Source organism: Amborella trichopoda, chromosome 8, assembly GCF_054954075.1.
Source record: "Amborella trichopoda isolate Santa Cruz 75 chromosome 8, AtrichopodaSantaCruz75HAP2 v2.0, whole genome shotgun sequence".
NCBI classification, from domain to species: domain Eukaryota; kingdom Viridiplantae; phylum Streptophyta; class Magnoliopsida; order Amborellales; family Amborellaceae; genus Amborella; species Amborella trichopoda.
This window is the reverse complement of record NC_142343.1, coordinates 17412411-17431564: the sequence shown is the minus strand read 5'-3', so window position 1 is coordinate 17431564 and position 19154 is coordinate 17412411. Positions and strand designations below refer to the sequence as shown.

General features: G+C 37.8%; 2 protein-coding genes across 11 annotated transcripts in view; both read left to right on the top strand.

The window, feature by feature from the left end:
- LOC18440450 (cytochrome B561, amino-terminal protein) overlaps nucleotides 1-19154 on the top strand; it is a 43612-nt gene that overhangs the window by 15226 nt on the left and 9232 nt on the right. For 2 of the 10 annotated variants that reach the window (XM_006850593.4, XM_088874305.1), the window contains exons 3-6: nucleotides 45-961; nucleotides 1070-1268; nucleotides 1500-1679; nucleotides 1803-2179. In XM_006850593.4, the coding sequence (XP_006850656.1) occupies nucleotides 45-961; nucleotides 1070-1268; nucleotides 1500-1679; nucleotides 1803-2179 (1673 nt within the window). Of the gene's footprint in view, nucleotides 1-44; nucleotides 962-1069; nucleotides 1269-1496; nucleotides 1680-1799; nucleotides 2180-19154 lie in introns of all 10 variants that reach the window. The other 8 variants (XM_020671025.2, XM_088874304.1, XM_020671024.2 and 5 more) reach the window with 6 other exon arrangements.
- On the top strand, nucleotides 6208-18783 carry LOC110007794 (uncharacterized). The gene is made up of 3 exons (XM_088874309.1): nucleotides 6208-6954; nucleotides 14806-14920; nucleotides 15073-18783. The coding sequence occupies exons 1-3, from the start codon at nucleotides 6915-6917 to the stop codon at nucleotides 15524-15526; spliced, it is 609 nt and encodes a 202-aa protein (XP_088730435.1). The 5' UTR covers nucleotides 6208-6914; the 3' UTR covers nucleotides 15527-18783.

Genomic DNA, 19154 nt, shown 5'->3' with positions numbered 1-19154 from the left:
TTCTTTTATCTTCCACTTTTGACTGTCTTTGTTGAATTTCTCAGATTTGATCTGGAAAGTTTCTCAGATTGTTGTGGCCTTTGTGTTCATTGGATCCATATCTGGCCTTCTGAAAGTCGTCTCTTTGCAAAAAACAAGAGATGGTGTTCACTTAAGTTACCCTTCTAGTGGCACAAAGGAGCCTAGTCACCTAACTGATCGTCAACAGGCCCTCATAGGATTAAAGAAACCCATCTCAAATGAAAATGTTGATAAAGATTCCTTATTTAGCACTGGTAGCAGACAGAAACCACCAAAATCAAGACTAAGCTCACCTTCGACTGTGCTATTTCCACTTCATAACTCAGCCTCTAAAAGCAGCAACTCATCGTCACAGATTGGGTTGGAAAAACATAGCTCTAGTGGTGGCAAGCCAAATTCTCTTACTCATTCATCAGTATCACCTGCTTCTACTTCTCCACTGTACCTAGTGAACCTGAATCCTCGTCAACCATCATCAGTTCAGAGCTCCCCAGCATTGGACAAGCCGATCTCGACTCCTTGGTCGAAGCAGCGACTGAAAGAAATACCAACAGAGGCAGTCCTCGAGGAGTTTCTTGCAGATGTGCGCGAGAAAATCATGGAGTCAGCGGTTACACCTTCTCAAAGTCTTATGACCCCTCCACCCACTCTTCATGGTGTTGGCGTTATGACCCCCACTTCTGCAGCCACCTCTGCAACTGCAAGGAGTACGCCACTGAGGCCTGTGAGGATGTCTCCCAGTTCACAGAAGTATACTACTCCTCCTAAGAAGGGAGAAGGTGACCTCCCTATGTCCATGTCAATGGAGCAAGTTATTGAGGCTTTTGAAAGTCTTGGAATATACCCCCATATTGAGCAGTGGCGAGACCGTCTCAGACAATGGTTTTCTGCTGTCTTGCTGAATCCGCTCATGGAAAAAATCGAAATGAGTCATATACAGGTTAGAGAGAACATTCCATGTTTATTTTCTCTCTTTCTTGGTGTAGATTTGAGGTATGTTGGGACTAAGTGAGACATTCCCCTTTTCCATATTCGTGGTTTTCTTCAGGTCATGCAAGCAGCTGCCAAGCTTGGCATTTGTATAACTGTGAGTCAAGTGGGAAGTGATTCTTTAAATGCTGGGACTCCTGTTACTGTTTCTCCAATAGAAGGGATAAAAGGATGGCAACCAACTTTTGTACTTGATGAGGATGGGCTTCTTCATCAGCTGCGAGCTACTCTTGTACAAGTTCGTGATGGAAATCCATGTAAGTTCCTAGATACAACGTGTAATGGTTTTCCATTATATGCATTATGCATTAGTGATTTCCCTATTGGTCTTAATTTCCTGAAATATTATTGCTAAATTTGCTTTCCTTTCTTTATAACGACATCTTATGAGCCTCTGATGTACATTGTACCAAATTCACACATTTATGATTTCCATGTATTCTACCTGATCATAGAAAGGAAATGCACTCATTTCTATTTTCTAGCAGCTCAAATATCTTTCTCTAGTCAACAACAACCACAAAATCCTATGATTCCCATTATACAAGAGTGTTTAGATGCTATCACTGAACACCAGAGGCTTCATGCGCTTATGAAAGGGGAATGGGTCAAGGGTTTGTTACCCCATAGCAGTGTCCGGGCTGACTATAGTGTTCAAAGGATCAAAGGTATCATCTCATCTGACCCTTTAAGAAAGTTCCTTAGTTTAACATCTTTTTCTGATATACCTTGACCTATGTTAGAGCATATGATTGTGTTCTGTACTATGCATGTTTTATTGTGTCTAGCAGAACTTGCTGAAGGGACCTGCTTGAAGAATTATGAATACCTTGGGAACGGGGAAGTTTATGACAAAGTAAATAACCGATGGACTCTTGAGCTTCCTACTGACTCTCACCTTCTGTTGTATCTTTTTTGTGCATATCTCGAACACCCTAAGTGGATGTTGCATGTTGAGCCAACTTCCTATGCCAGTACCCAGTCTAGCAAGAACCCATTATTTTTGGGTATTCTGCCTCCAAAGGACAGATTTCCAGAGAAGTATGTGGCTGTACTATCCAGCACACCACCAGTTCTTCATCCTGGGGCTTGTATACTTGCTGTTGGGAAGCCGAGCCCTCCTGTTTTTGCTTTGTACTGGGAGAAAAAATTACAGTTCTCCCTTCAGGTACGCTTTTAAACAGCATGTGCCATTCATCAAGCAAGAACATTATACTGACCTAAGTCAGAAACAAATTTCAAATTGAATAACAATGCAAGTTCGGTTAAGATAAGGTGATCAAGATACTTACAAAATACCTATCTGTGCTTTGCAACTGAACAGAACTTGTGTAAGTTATTGTAGATGATACTTGAGTTCCTTTAGTATGGACCGATTTTTTGTGGGTTTGCTGGAAGTAATTGATTCCTATAGCCAGATCTCATATGTAAATGGATGCTGTTGTTTTTCATTGTCAGTTTCTAAATGATTAATGATCTCAAAAGGCAATAAAAATCTCTCTTTTTTTTTTTTGGTTGCAAATTGTTCTAGTACTTCCTTAACAAATTTACGTTCGCGTGATAGCTAACTCCTATACACGTGGGCAAGCGCATGTTGGAAGGTGTGGTTGTAAACTTGAGGATCATGTGGTTTGCATATGTCTGGCAGAAGATTGTGATTGTGGTACATTGTTTGCTTATGAGAGATGACATATGGTAGGACCGCAAATAATTAATCCTCTGATAATTGATATCTCTTGATATAGGAATCCTCCAAATTTAATTCTTAAATGCAACAATAGGTTTTCCTGAGTTTTTACCTGCAAATATCGCTCGGAGCACTGCCTCTGCTTTGTCTCTCTTCCCGACTTCTAATCTTCACCTGCAGTCGGCACAAGATCTTCACATGTTCAGCATATAAAGCAGGTCCTTATTCAAAATATTGAAACCATTATGCATGGAAGCAAGCAGATGGGGAGTGGGATTCTTGTTTGGGGCTTTTTAGGATCTTTTTTCTTTCTTCTCCTCGAGCATTCATGACTTCTGAATGATCTATTTATGTGTGCACTTGGTGTTGAGCTTCCTCTTTTGGGTTCAACAAGTTCTTAATGCTCATTATATTCTCCATGTTACTGATCCAATCTTGAAGGTTCCTAATGATCTCTGTCTCCTAAGCCTTAACTTAGTCAACTAACGTCCTGTATGGTCAACTAGAATCTAATTGTTACATCGTATTCAACATGCTGTTCAGTATCCTATAATGGTTCCAACAGTTTGCAATCTTTGGGATATCTTTCCGGATTACAATAACGTTACAATGGACTGTATGCCATCTTAGGCATTTATTCAGATTGTATTTTTCTTTGTAAAGTAGTTCCCTCCTACTTTTGGACAAAATCTGTCCATCTGGTATGTATTCTGAGATTATATGGGTTGCTTATGTGGATTTTGGGTATATCAAGGTGATCAAACACCGGATGTGGTGAGATAGGGTGTTAAATGTGCTATACACTTTGGTGCAGCTGCATCACTCCCTATGCGGATGGTTAATAAGTGTAAAATATACCAAAAAGTATATAAAAGTTATAAGAATATAAGAATAACATGAGTTTGTGACCCAATTCTCACAAAACATGGGCCAAAGATTAGTGATGAACCATGGTGCAGTAGACATAGTAACTGAGTCACCATCAACTACGGACATGACTACAAGACTTATTATGTAACACAAGAAGCAATCTACCTATGTATGAAAATTCTTTTTTTGACTTATTGTCACTATGGGTACGCCATCACGATACCTCATATTGTGTTTGTCATATCTAAATATTTGGCGCATTGTCACCAACTCACCATTCTTAATAACTTAAATGTTAATATATCAAAGGGGGCAACCCCTGACATAGTGTCATCGATTCTTATTATTTTGCAAAAAAAAAAAGAAAAAAAAAAGGATGGCAGTCCTAGTCACCAAATAATTTCTAGCCATCAATTCCTACTCTGATTTGGTGTCCACCAAGGAGTCACATGTCATACTAAGCTGATTCATAGAAAATCAAGATGATGGACGACACCTAGGGAGACATTCCAAATATTTTGAAGGCTTTGGTTTTGTACCACGTCTGATCAGATTCTGACGTCAGAGACTTCCTCAGAGGTAATGCCACCACCAAGTCCAAGAAAAAAGTACCAAAGAAGTCTGTTACTTCTCTTTCAGTGTTAGATTGAGAAGGAAGACCCTAGTACTTCTTGTATTCCATTTCCTATCTCGTCTTGCTTGGAAAGCCTTCTTCCTAGATGCTCCCTTACAATGAACGAAAATTTGGCCGCTCAGCCGCCTAGGTCACAATTTTAAAAAATCGCCTAGTCGTTCACAAGGTGACCTGTTCTAGGCGGCTTTTGCTAGGCGCTTGCCTAGGTGATATAAAAGGCAGGCGCCTAGGCGCGGCCTGGATCCTTGGTGGAAATATATTTTCTAGAGAGAGCAAAAAATATAATTTTACCCCCTTAAAGGGGAAAAAAGGGTTTGGGGGCCCATTCTTGCCCCCAAAAACTGTTTTAGTGAGGTTTAGAGTGAGAAACAACTTGAAAAAAACTAGACTTGAAGATTTGTTGAGATTTCGACTTCCTCAAATGGTCACGATATTAAAGGATATTTATCCTCAATCTTTTTGAGGCTTATAGTGGTTGTAAAAGAGGAGATTTGGAACCCAAAAATTTTTGTTTAGCCCGATATGGAATCCACTTCAAGAAGATTGGTATGTTTCTAAAGGTTTTATCAGGTTATGTATTATTTTTCCACAATGTCTAATGATGTTATTCGTTTTTATTTGTATTTTTTTTTATACTTTTTGATATATATTAGATATGTTATTGTTTATTTGGAGTATTATTTTCCCGTTTTGTTTTTGTTTGCTCTTTTTTTTTTTAGTTTTATACATGAGTTTACTTGTATGAATCATAAACCATAATTTTTTTATTAGTTAGTTTAATAATTGCTTAATATTTAATAATGTATAATATTTTTTTCTGATTTTGTATTATATACTTAGATTTATTTTTTGGCTTAATAAGAACTCAATATATTAAATGGTCAATGTATCTACTGTTTTTACTTCATTTCCCATTCATAATTTTTTAGATGACCATTTTCTAATTTTTTCAAGTTTGACCTTGTTGTTTTTGTGTAATTTTCAGGCTTAGGTGATAAGTTGATACTTGATAGATAAAAGTCCTAGGTGAAATGTCTTCCTCGGCTTCAAATAAACAAAGTGATTCTGGTTGGAAATATGGATATTGTCCCAACCTTAGTGACAAGAATAGAGTAGCTGGCAAGTTTTGCAAAAAGGAGTACAATGTTAGCATTATTAGATTGAAAAATCATTTGGCCGGCATAAAAGGGGATGTGGCATCATATGCTCAAGTCCCTGTAGAGGTCAGGAAAGAGATGTTGAATAACGTAGAAGGGGTCCAAAAGAAGAAACAACAGGTCAAGAAGGGATATGAAGGTGTGAGAACTTTTGTAAACATCCATGGCATACTTGAATATGATGGAGATGAAGAGGAAGGAGACTCCAAAAGTAGACTTGTTACCATTGGGCATAAGAGACCTCGAACAAGAGGGCCTCTTGATACATTCTTCTCACATCCCGATCTCGATGTGGTGTTTCACTAAAGGGAACAATACAAAGTACTTTAGATAGTACTCTAAAGAAGCAGGAGAGAGAAAGGGTGAATCAATATGTGGCTCGATGGTACTTTCAAGCGCGTCTATCATTTAACACTACCACTTTAAAGAGCTTCATTGTTATCTTTGAAGCAGTGGGGTAGTTTGGCCCATGATATAGGCATCCTACACCTTATGAGCTCAAGGGGCCTTTGTTGAGGAAAGATGTGGAATTAACACACGACTACCTAAAGACCCACATGGATGGTTGGGGCAGATTTGGGTGACTATTATGACAAATATGTGGATTGACAGGAGGTTTAGGAGTGTCATGAACGTATTAGTTAATTGCCACATGATAACTGTTTTTTTGAAGTCCATTGATGCATCCGAGAAGATTCATGATGCACCTTTCATATATGGTGTTGTGAATCAATGCATTGAAGAGGTAAGGGCGGCAAATGTTGTGCAGGTTGTCACAAATATGGCTAAGGCCAATATGGCAGCTGTTAGATTATTGGAGGTTTCAAAGCCGCACATTTTTGGACACCTTGCGTGCCTCACTGTATAGATTTCATTCTTGAAAAGATTGGTGAAAAGAAATCAGTGCATGAGATACTAAAAAAGCCAAAGCTTTGACAATTTTTATTTACAGCCACACCCATGTTTTGGCTATGAGGGATTTTATAGGTGAGGCCGGGGGTCACCAGGTTTGCCACCTCATTCTTGTCTCTAGATTCTTTGAATAAACTAAATGACAATTTGTGAACCATGTTTGTATCTAAAGCATGGAAGGGGAGCAAGTGGTCTATGGAGGCCAAGGGAAACAAGGTTCATGACATTATTATGTCAACCGGGTTTTAGAGTGGGGTTCAGTTTTGCCTTGATATTTTTGGGCCACTTTTGAAAGTGCTTCGCCTTGTTAATAGCAAAAAGGAACCGACAATGGGGTATATTTTCAAAGCAATGGAGGTTGCTTGATAAGAAATCAAGAATAACTTGAAGCAAGATGAAAAACAATATGGCCCCATCTGAAAATTATTGATGGCAAGTGGGATCTGCAGTTGGAGAGACCCCTACACTTAGCAGAGTATTTTCTCAACCCTGCTTATTTCTATTCTGACCCTGAGATAGAGAAAAGGGATTTTATCATGGTCGCATTCAACAAGTGCAATGTGAGGCTCCACCTCGACTCTGATGTCCAAGACAAAGTGGCCATGGAACTTGACTTATACCATTATTCAATGGGACACTTGGGATGGACATCGCAGTCAGGCAAAGGACAAAGATATATACATGTAAGTTGAAGATGGATTTGTCATTTCAATTTTCCAAATTCTAAATTTACATATATATATATATATATATATATATATATATATATATATATATATATATCTATATATATATATATATATACACACACATATACACACACACACACGCACACACATATATATATATATATATATATATAAAGCCTATGCTCTAAACAATCAAATTAGATCCTACTTCAAAACATTCACTACAAGAGGTTGTTTTGATGCCCGAATATCATCAAATTGATCATCTCGACATCAAGATGTATGGACATGAGAAAAAATAAATTTCAAGTTTTGGAAATAGTGCATCTTGTAACGTATTTTTCGACCGTCGATTTTTAAGATTTTCAAGCTTTTATAGATCTGATCAATCTATACTATTTTTGCAGCTTTAAATTGTATAACTAAATTTGAAAATATAATTTAAGGTTATCACAAACCTTTCCGGCATTGAAATCATATTTCTCGACACTATTTGAAGGTGGGCTCAAATTTGATTGTTTAGAGCCTCGGCTCTATACAATCCGCACCCTATATATATATATATATATAAGGAAACGATCCTGTCAGCCCAAGGGCGTACTGCTACGGTAAACGCCAACGACCCAAATTGAATCTGAGCCGATCTGACGGTCCCGAATGTCTGGTAGTGTTTGAATTTTAATTTTTTTCTACAAATCGCATTGATATGAAATTTGGAGTGTATGTACATAAAAAATAGGTGAATCTTCAAAAATATAAAAAACTACATGAAAACAATTGACCAAAATACCCCTGTAAAGTTTCTGGGGTATTTTGGTCAATTTTGTTTTTGCGAATTATTTTTTTTATATTTTTATTAGGTGCGCGTTGATGACAAGAATATACAGCTAAAATTTCAAGTGATTTGGATTTATAGAAAAAAATTAAAATTCAAACACAAAAAAAGGTCGTGATTGTCAGATCGACCTAGATTCAATCTGGGCCATTGGTATTTACTGTAGCAGTCAGCTAGTGGGCGTATCCACTCTCATATATATATATATATATATATGAACCGAGCTCTTCAGATAAAGAACCCACACCATTTGATTTAGACTTTAATATCCTTACTCTTCAGAAAGAAGAAAAATTCAAAATAGATAAAGAAGGAATCATGGACAACTTCTTGTCTGAAGAAAATAAAGAGATACGAGAATGGTATCTGGCTGAATTTCCCCAAGAATTGTTGGATGCATTTCATAAAAAATTCAATAAATCCATAAAGAAAGCTAAACAGAATTTAAAGTTCTTTGACTGGTTAAGATATGCTCTAAAAGAAAAGGAAATACCAATTCCATACAACAAAAGGAGAAGAAGTGCATAGTATTCACCCTCCTGAAAAGAGCCTTCAACTTAAAGGAGCACTAGAAGATAAACCAAAAACTAAAGCTTCTCCCTATAAAGTTATTCCAAAAGAGACAGAACATCATACTCATAAAATAGATGCCATACCTCATATTATTGAACAAAATAATTATACCAATCTTTGCCTTCAGACTATTGGAAAGCAAACAACGAGAATAGAAAATATTATTGCTAAACCTCAAAATAATACAATCGACATTAACGAAAAAAAGCTCTTTTGTTCAAACCTCCTCCAGTGCTCAATAAAGAACAGTTTAGCCTTCAAGGAATAAAGAAAAAAGACGATAATAAAGAATTGATTGATGAATTAGTAAAGAAACTGGCAAAACTGAGCTTAAAAGGGAAAGGAGTAGCTACTGATCAAGGAGCCATGGTGCTTCAAGAAGAATCTTTATGTAATAATGAAATCCAGCAAATAGAACAGGCTTTTAAAGAAGAAGTCAATAGAATAGACTATGGAAGAAAAATAAGACCAACTTCTCTAACCAGAATGTATTATCCTAGGCCTACTCTTGTAGATCTCCAGTTTGAAGAAGATTTGATTATCAGCTCTGTATCTTACTCAGGGAGATCCATTGTAAATTGGAATATTGATGGAATGTCAGAGAACTAAATACTTGATCTAATGAAGCATATGACTATGTACGCAACTGCGTGTAAAATAAGTGAAAATCATGATCAAGAAATAGCCAAAGGCCATTATTTGTGGATTTACAGGGTGGCTAAGGGGATGGTGGGATTTCCATATGAAAGAAAATGCAAAAAACGAAATACTAACTGCTACGAAGCAGTAGGCAACCAAAAATGAATATGGCCAAGATATAGTAAATAATGAAAGTGATGCAGTTAATACTCTAATATATACTATTACTCTCCATTTTGTGGGAAGTACTGCATTACTTGATGCTAGATCAGAAGACCTAGTTTCTAATATTAGGTGCTCGACACTATCCCACTATAAGTGGTATAAAGATGTATTCTTCTTTAGACTCCTTTCCAGATAAGAGAGTAAATCGGACTATTGGAAGGAAAAATTTATAGCTGGGTTACCACATCTTTTTGCCGAGAAGGTCAAAACTGGATTGAAAAATAAGCATGAAGGATTAATACCCTATTCTTTATATACATTAGGTGAACTCTCGGCTGAAATTTGTGCAGAAGGCTTTGCTCTTTGTATAGATCTAAAATTAAAAATGCAGCTAGAGAAGCAAAGAATGACTGGAAGAAAAGAATTAGGAGATTTTTGTGAATAGTTTGGATTTAACACGATGCCTTCCTCCAAAGACGCTGATAAAAGAAAATATAAAAGTAGAAAATATAGCAATAAACCAGGAACCAATAAAACTTCGGGTAAAGACAAGTTTTCTAAGAAATTTTCTCCAAAAAATAATAATTTTAAAAGTACCAGGGGAAAAAGTAGGATACCTGTTTGTTATAATTGCGGAAAAGTAGGCCATTATAAGAATGAATGCAGAATAAAGAAAAAAATAGATGCCCTACAATTAGATGATAATATTAGAGATCAACTGTTTAATATATTACAAATAAGTAGGGAGTCTTTTGATAGTTCTTCTTGTTCTGAACTAGAAATACTGACGGGAGAAATAGAAAACGAAGATTTGATTTTCAGTAGCTCAGACTCAGGTCATGATAATACTGATACTAATTGTTTCTGCAATACCCTTACTAAAGAAGAAAATCTAATCCTAGATATAATAAACAAAATAACTGATTCTGAGACTAAGCGAGAAGCTCTAGTCCAATATATAAACATAGCCAAAATAAATAAAAAGCCCTCTTCTCCTTTAATTTGCACACAAGAGGACTATAGTTTTGCAAAAATTCTTAAGAGAGTCGAAGACAAAAATAATAATAATCATAAGGCACCTATAGTCTCTGAACTAAGACATGAAATCAATGAAGTTCGTGATGAACTAATAAAACTAAAAAATAGGGTACAAATTCTAGAGTTGGCCTCCAACCCTGAAGATAGTCCTAGCAATTCAGACGATGAAATAGAATTTAATGCTATCATAAATAATTATAAAAAAGCCTCTACCCCCGGTAGTAGAAGAATTTCCTCCTAAGGTAGTAAAAGATGAACCAGAGTCTTCTAATATGGTACAAGATTGTAATTATGTTAGTATTCTTGACAAAGTAATTACCCAAAAATGGTTCACTATGATAAAGATAATTGTTCATAAAGAATATAGTTTCTAGACCCTTGCTTTAATAGACTCAGGTGCAGACCTGAATTGCATAAATGAAGGACTAGTTCCTACTAAATATTTTAGTAAGACGACTCAAGTCTTAAATACAGCAGATGGTAGCAAGATGATTATAAATTATAAACTTTCAAATGCTGCAGTATGTAATAATGGAAATTGCTTTGAGTTCCCCTTTATTATGGTAAAAGGATTAAGCCAATCTGTAATCCTGGGAACACCATTTTTAAACATGCTATACCCAATAAAAATTGATAGTACAGGAATTGAAGCCAATATAGAAGGACATAATGTGAAATTTGAATTTCTTGAGAAACCTAAGACTTGAGAAATTAACAATATCAAAGAAACAATTTTTAATAAAGAAATTTTTTTATATTTTCTCAAAGAAGAAATTAAAGATAAACAGATAGAAGCTAAGCTCTTACTTCCTGAGAATAAAAGGATAATAGAAAATATTAAAAATAATATTGAAAGAGAAATATGTGCTGAACTACCAAATGCTTTTTGGGAAAGAAAGAAGCATATTGTCAGTCTACCCTATGAAACTGATTTTCATGAAAATAAAATCCCTACTAAGGCTAGACCAATACAAATGAACCCCTGACTCTTAGAAATTTGCAAAAAAGAGATTGCTGATCTATTGCAGAAAAGGCTTATTAGAAAAAGTTCCTCTCCTTGGAGTTGCCCAGCGTTCTACGTGGAAAAAGCTTCTGAAATAGGAAGAGGAGCTCCCTGGTTGGTAATAAACTATAAACCGCATAATAAAGCATTAAGATGGGTTAGGTACCCTATCCCCAATAAAAAAGATTTGTTAGATAGGCAGGTAAATGCCTGTATTTTTTCTAAAAAATCTGGATATTGGCAGATCCAAATTGTTGAGAAGGATAAATATAAGACTGCCTTTAATGTCCCTTTTGGGCAATATGAATGGAACGTAATGCCTTTTGGTCTTAAAAATGCTCCTTCAGAATTCCAGAACATTATGAATGATATTTTCAACCCTTATAAAAAATTTATGATTGTTTATATTGATGATGTTTTAATATTCTCTGAAAGCATTGAACAACATTTTAAGCACTTACATATTTTTGTTAAGGCAATAAAATCTGCAGGACTAGTCGTTTCAGCAAGAAAGATTAGTCTTTGTCAGACAAAAATGAGATTTTTAGGACACAATATCTTTCAAGGTAGCATAGTCCCGATTGATAGGGCTATTGAATTTTCAAATAAATTCCCAGATATCATCACAAATAAAACTGAACTTCAAAGGTTTTTGGGTTGTCTAAAGTATATTGCTGATTTTTTTAAAGATTTAGCCATTGATGCTAAACCATTATTTCAAAGACTTCGAAAAAACCCACTTGAATGGACCGACATTCATATGATGGCAGTAAGAAAAATAAAGTTAAAAGCCAAAAAATTACCTTGTCTTACACTTTCAAACCCTGTTGCTTTCAAAATAATTGAATGTGATGCTTCGGAGATAGGATTGGAAGGAATCCTAAAACAGAAAATTAAAAATACTGAACAACTGGTACGATTCACTTCTAAAGTTTGGAATCCAACACAGCAAAACTACTCAACGATTAAAAAAGAACTTCTGGCTATTTTCCATTGTGTCACTAAATTCCAAAGTGACTTGCTCAATAAAAAATTTCTTATCCGCACGGATTGTAAAGCTGCTCGAGATATTCTTCAAAAAGATGTCAAAAAATTAGTTTCCAAGCAAATTTTTGCTCGATGGCAAGGTATACTCTCTTCATTTGAATTTAACATTGAACACATTACCGGAAATACTAATTATCTTCCTGATTTTTTACCTCGTGAGTTTTTGTAGGGGGGAGAGGATGATGGCAAACACTAGCACTAGCAAGGGAAAAGGAAAAATGGAAGTATTCCCTGTACCAAGTAGAGCGCTAATAGCCTCAACCTGACCAATAACACCCAATCAAATAATTAAAAAACAAGCGCAAGAAATAACATTCTCGCCTAAACCAATACCAATAACAACATCAATAGAAGAAAAAAGTAGGTTCTTGGAAACCTCTTTTATACCAATTATGGTAATAGAAATCCATAGAGATAATGATCCATATGAAATAGCAAATATTTATATGAATAACCATATACATCCAAACTATGGGGATAAGACCAGAGAATATTATGAAGCTATCTACCTGGAAACAGGATCAATTACATTGGTCCATTTCTATAAAAAAAGTACAAATATGATAGCCTACTCTAAATTTCAGATACGAAGAATACTTTCGTATAAAGACTGGGGTATGGAACCTTCAAAACCAAGAAAAATGCAATCAGAAGGATTTACTAATAGATATTTTCAATACTTTGAATATATTACAGCCTGGCATAAAGTATTTGCCTTTTAAAATAATAACAACTCTCATACATGGTTCATACAAATAAAGATACCAATAGTGGGAGAATTCCCAAACTGGTTTACAAATTGGTTCCGATTATGGGGCTCGGGGACAGAAATATTACCACTTAATATCCAAGCTTCTCAACGGAAATTCATAGAATATAATAATAATGATACCAGAATAGACCTTCATATGTATTTCATGGCTCTATATCAAGTCCATGGATTATGAAATGGTCCTATCAATTAACAGAAGATTATACTAATAATTGGGAATACATTCCCGAACTCGGAAGACAAATATACATAAAATGGTGGGATGTATATGAAAATAAGACCATTAATCCCAAAAATACAAAATTGAAAAAAGTACACTTGCACCCCCAAAAGAAGAAGTTAATATGACCACCTATATTAATTAAATAAGGCAACAAAATCGTACTGCTACGAAAGAAGAACTCAAAAGAAAATTGTTTCAAATGTTCGATGAAGAAGAAGAAGCAATGTCTACGTCCACATAGAATGAAGAAGACTACGCACAGGAAAATGAAGACATAGAGTTCGGACTATCCCAAAGAGGATGAACAATTAAAATACTATTCAGGATGGGACTGCACACGAGTCTTGCAAAATAGTTCCTGTCGACAAAATTGTCCCTGCCGACAGAATAGTCACCTTTTCACTATTCACCTTTTTGTCTTGTCACCTTTTAGTATTCACACCTTTTGGTCTTTTCACTGACATCCATGGGACCTATCCAGCACCACAGGCATCCTCAGACACTGTAGTGGACTTGAAATCTTTCTTTCACATCCGCTGGCTATAAAAGGGAAGAGGAGGCTCATTTCAGAGGGCTACGAGTTTTCTCCCTCAGTCTCCACTTACCTCTCTACAACCCTATCTCTTCGTCTTCGTCTTTGCAGCTCTACTACTACTACCCTCTCTCTCCATCTCTGCCACTATTTCTCTGCAACTACTTCTCTGTAACCTCTTCATCTCTGCAACCTATTTACTACTACTCTCTCCATCTCTGCCACTATTTCTCTGCAACTACTTCTCTATAACCTCTTCATCTCTGCAACCTATTTACTGTTACTCTACTCTCTCTCTACTGTTAATTTCTACTGTATATCTGGCCAACCAACCAGGTTACATCTTTTAAGAACGATTTTGAGTGTGATATATGTGTGATTGTAATTGGGACTCACTACCCCACTATTGTCCAGCCGAGTGGAAATTATTTTCTAGCTGTTGTAAGTGTCATATGTAAGTTTTTCCGTATATCTTACTCTGCAAGTTAAATTAGTAGTTTGTTTAAAAGTTAGAAATGTTTCATATGTGAATTGGCTTGTAATTGATATTTCACCGCTTTTATGTATTCTTTGCTTAGGAGTATTTATCTTCATAAAGTTTGTGTACCATTGATTCTTAACTCACATCTTCATAAAGTTTGTGGATATAGTTGGGAATGTATTCCCAAGTACATAATTGGGAATGTGTATATATATATATATATATAGGTAGCCACTACGCAACACCTATGGGCGAAAATGAACAGTGTTTTCACCCATAGGCTCAGTGCCGTCCAATTTTTTTTAACAGTGTGGATTAAAAGACCGCAACGGACATAGCATGTCCGTGGCGGTATATTTTCATGCAAAGAAACATGGGAAACCGCCATGGCTCCCGTAGATCCATGACAGTTTTTAGGGCAAAACCGCAACATGTCCGTGGCAAGCGAAATACTATTCAATTTCGCCTATAGGCCTTTCTAAGAGTTTTCCATATATATATATACTCTACTTATTGTTATTGTTAAATGTATTATAGCCTCTTGGTGGGCCAACCATGGACAAACTGCCCCCAACTTACAAAAGATGGTGCAACAGATATTGAACTTGACTTGTACATTGTCCGGCTGCGAGTGCAACTTCAGCACCTTATGGTGAATATGCTATTTATCCTCAGCCTCATCTCCTATCAATTTACGACAATAACTTTATCGATACTTTTTTTTTAAAGTAAAGAATTGTAATATGGAAACGGTAGACAAATAGACTCGAGCAGAAGAGATTGAACGACCTTGTTTTCATTCAGTACAATCAAAGGTTTGAAGGAGCGCCATCTAGATCGGTTTCAAATTGAAGACCTCATACTTGTGAAAGGTTATCCAACAAGAAAGTGGTTGGTTGAGCCCGATGCTGGGGATGAGCTTGTATTCAAGGGAGAGAGCTTGACATGGACCCAAGTGCAAGAGGCAGCTGGTTTGGCATCGAGGCCTCTGAGATCTGCTAGATCCCAAACACAAAGAAAGGGGAAGGAAGTGGCCCAAGAAAAGGGAAAGGGGAAGGGGAAGAAGAAGGTGCAGACAAGTTGGAGGACGACGATCTTGGAGGAAGAGGAGGATGTAGACTCAGAGGAGACAAGGGAAGAAGGTTTCTATGTGGAGGAGGAGGATGACTCTGATGATGATGGCTTGGCATCATTATCAGATTCAGGTGGATTGTATGCTGGACGTCGACCTCGTGTTGCTACTGATGATGAAACTTAAGCTCATAATTGAATTCATCATATTTGATGGGGTGAAGAAGGGTTTTTGTAGTTTATGGCCTTTGTTGGTCGGATGTGACTTTTTTCTAATGACTTTTGAAACTTTTGTGATTTGTGAGTGACTTCTGATTTGTGAGATTTGAAGGACATCTCAAGTTGATTTTATCTTTTAATGTTGCTTTTGAGTTATAATTTAAAGTCTAAAGTTGTAAATGTTTGTTTGTTTAGTGCTTTCAACATCTTAACAATGTATTATATAAAAACGACAATTCTATATACAATAAATTGGGGGGAGGTGTGGGGGATCCAACCTTTTTAAAATAAAGGCAACACTGGCCCCCTTTGGGTTTGGTCGGCCGCCTTAGCACTTAAGCGGCCCATAGCCCAAACCACCTAGGCGGCCGCCTATGCCTTCTTGAACTTGCTTTCTTAGTTCCCTAGGTGTCTGGCTTCATCCTCCAACCTCCAGTTCATTCTATGAAGATTTCGGTTGGAATATATGGGGTTTCGAGACCCCATAAGGAAGAAGGCAATTCTGGATTTTTGTAACAAGCACTCACCAGACATTCTTCCGGTACCCAGCCTCACTCTTCCTATGGTCTGCCAGATTTGGAAATGTGAACTTTGCCAATGGGATGACCTAGACTCACAAGATGCCTAAGGAGTCATTTGGGTTGTCTAACTCAACCGTCCTTCTTCGAAAAAATATTCCTTCTTGGTCGCCATGTCTGGTCCAGAATTTCCTATAGCTGTGCCTGGAAATTCTCTGCTGTTTACAGCCCCAACAACCCACTATTAGAAACCTGCTATGGGATGAATTAGATAGAGTTACTTCCACACGTGCCCATGGTGCATGGGGGTTGACTTCAATGTCAAAAGGTGGTCCTTTGAGCGAAACAGTGAGGTTAGATTTGCAAGCATGGCAGATGTCGCATGGATATTCCTTTCAATAGCTTAGACTTCACTTGGTTGAACCACTCTGAAATCCCTAGCCTCTCTAGGTTGGACCACTTACGCACTTTTATAGAGTGGGATGAATTATTCCTGGGAACCCATTCCTTTGTCCTCCTGAAACCTACCTTGGACCACAAATCAATCCTACTTGATACTTCTCTAGGATTGGCAGGCAAATGCCTGTTTAGATTCAAACTTTCCTTGTTTGAAGAAACAAACTTCCTCAGCCTAGTCCCAAAGTGGTGCAACTCTTTCTTGGTCAATCAATGGGCTGGCTTCCATCTCCAAAAGAAGGTACAATTGCTGAAGACCTTGGTTAAATAATGGAGCAGGCATCTTCTGGGCAATGTCAGATCATCTAAAGAGTCCATCTTGAGAAAAATCAACAAACTAGAAATCCTTGAAGAATCCAGAACGCTTACGCAGGAGGAAAGGACCAAAAAGTGAACTACCTGACAATCCTCAAAAGTAGGGGAATATTCTGGTACATCGGTCCAGAATAAATTGGCTTAAACTCGGGGACAGAAGTACCAAAGTTTTCCACAAGATTGCTAATTGTGAACATCGCAAACATCGCTACAATACCGTTACCCGGCATGTACACCCAACCTAAGAGATAAGTGTGCTATCATTAAATTTTTCAGCAGACTCTTCTCTGTCGAGAGAGCCCCTAAACTGAATATGGTAGAACTCACTTTCATTATCCACTGAGCAGGCAGTGTGGCTCAAGTGGCCGTTCACAGAGGCTGAAATTCTGAAGGCAGCCAAGGACAGGACAAAGCACCTTGCCTGATGGTTGACCAGTGAACCTATTCAGGCAGTTTTTGGGATACAATGTGCCTAAATATTTTTTGTTCATTGAGTTTCACCATAGAGGTAGGATCCATAAAGGTAGATCAATAAGATTACTCAACAACTCATATGAACTCCCCCTTAAGTTCTTGCTTCTTGCCTAAGAGAAGTCCTCCTATGGTTTATCTCTCCAAATCAAGGGACTTTTGTCAAGGACAGATAAATCTTAGATGGGGCTCTTTTGGCCCATGATGCATTCGTTCGAGGCACCTAGCAAAATTCCTTGGCGTGGATTGGACTCTACTAGATGGTCTATTGGCTAGAATGGGCTTTGGGGAGAAATGGAGACTTTGGATGAGAGGGTGTTTCAGTGCCCTACTTCTCTATCCTCATCAATGGCTGCCCAAAGGCTACTTTCCCTCAAGGGTCAAGGGATCTCTGGCAAAGGGGGGGGAGGGAAGGGGGGGGGGGGGGTGTGTGCTCTTTCCTCTTCCTATTTGCATAGTTCCAGTAGATCAGATAGATTGTACCATCAAGGCATTTTGGAAGGTTTCATACTAGAAAAATGAGGAGAAGGCTGTTTACCATTTGCAAATATGACAATGCATTCATACTTCATGACGCTACTCAACAACAAATGGATGCCCTGAGGCTTTACCTAAGATGTCTTGAGGTTACAATGGGACTCAAGATAAAATTGGCCAAGTCTAAAATAGTCGCATTGCCTCTGGATTCCGTCTCGATCTCCTCTTCCTCTCAATCATCCCTCTCAGTGGGCTCGAGCTTTGTCAACAACATGGATATGGCCGAGGGAGACATCAACCAAATTATGAGGATCGTGGGCTTCAAGTTTGATGGCTCGCTAGAAGACGTCAAGGCTTTCTTTCACTCTAACACCCAATCTCGCTTTAAAGTAAGTAAAAAGAAAGGCCAAAGAGAGCCCCACACCGTCATCTTTGGGGTAAACTATGATTTGGGCGCATCCTCTAACCCTAGCGCCTTTGTTCCGGCTGCACCCTCTGCAGCCCACCCCACCCCCAGACGCTCTTCAAGACGTACTCCTTGTTCTTGATGCCTTGTCATGAATCTCCTTGTATGGAACATCAAGGGCCCCGGATCCCCCTTCAAGAAGAGCTTGGTTCGCTCTTTTGGCTCTGCCCTCTCCCCCATAATTCTCTCTGTCGATCAATCACTAGGATGTATCATCACAGTCTGTTGGAGGGATTCAGGATCACAAATGCCGACCCCACTGTTTCCCACCTCCAATATGTGGATGACACCATCCTTTTTTGCGGTGCTTCATCATAATAGGTGGACTCCCTGCTACTGTCTCGACCCTGCTCCCTACCGTCCCTGTCGGACCCACAGAGGGCTAAGCTCGGGCCTGCTAGAGGACCATAGGGTGTGGGTTCACGACTACAGGTAGTGAGTGCCACTCGGGTTGGAGTGCTCAACACTTCGAAAAAGAAGGAATTTTCAGTATCAAAGCCAATCACAAAAAGAAACGAAAAATGAAACACAATATACATAACCATAGTTCGCTGGACAAACAAGTCTCAAAATATATATAACAGTCCAAAATAGTACATATAGGTCTAAGGCACAAAAGGCCCAACATCAAGACATATTGCCAAATCAAAATGGACTATATGGCTAGACTGCCAACCAAAACATATATTGTAAAATGGAGCTTCAACAGAAGTGAAGTAAGGGACCCCAAGCGTGACCACTAGGACACGCCACTCTAATCACACTGGCTATCACTCTACATGGAGGAAAAATTAAAAGAGTGAGCTGTAAAGCCCAACAAATAAGATCTAGGTGCCATGCTTTCATGCTTACAAATATTATATCATGACAATAATCAGGGTTTTATGCAAGTG

Coding starts and splice junctions, on each gene's coding strand:
- LOC110007794 (XM_088874309.1), top strand. CDS start 6,915: ATGGACATCGCAGTCAGGCAAAGGACAAAGATATATACAT. Junction 6,955..14,805: donor AAGGACAAAGATATATACAT/GTAAGTTGAAGA, acceptor AATGTATTATAG/CCTCTTGGTGGGCCAACCAT. Junction 14,921..15,072: donor TGCAACTTCAGCACCTTATG/GTGAATATGCTA, acceptor GTTTTCATTCAG/TACAATCAAAGGTTTGAAGG.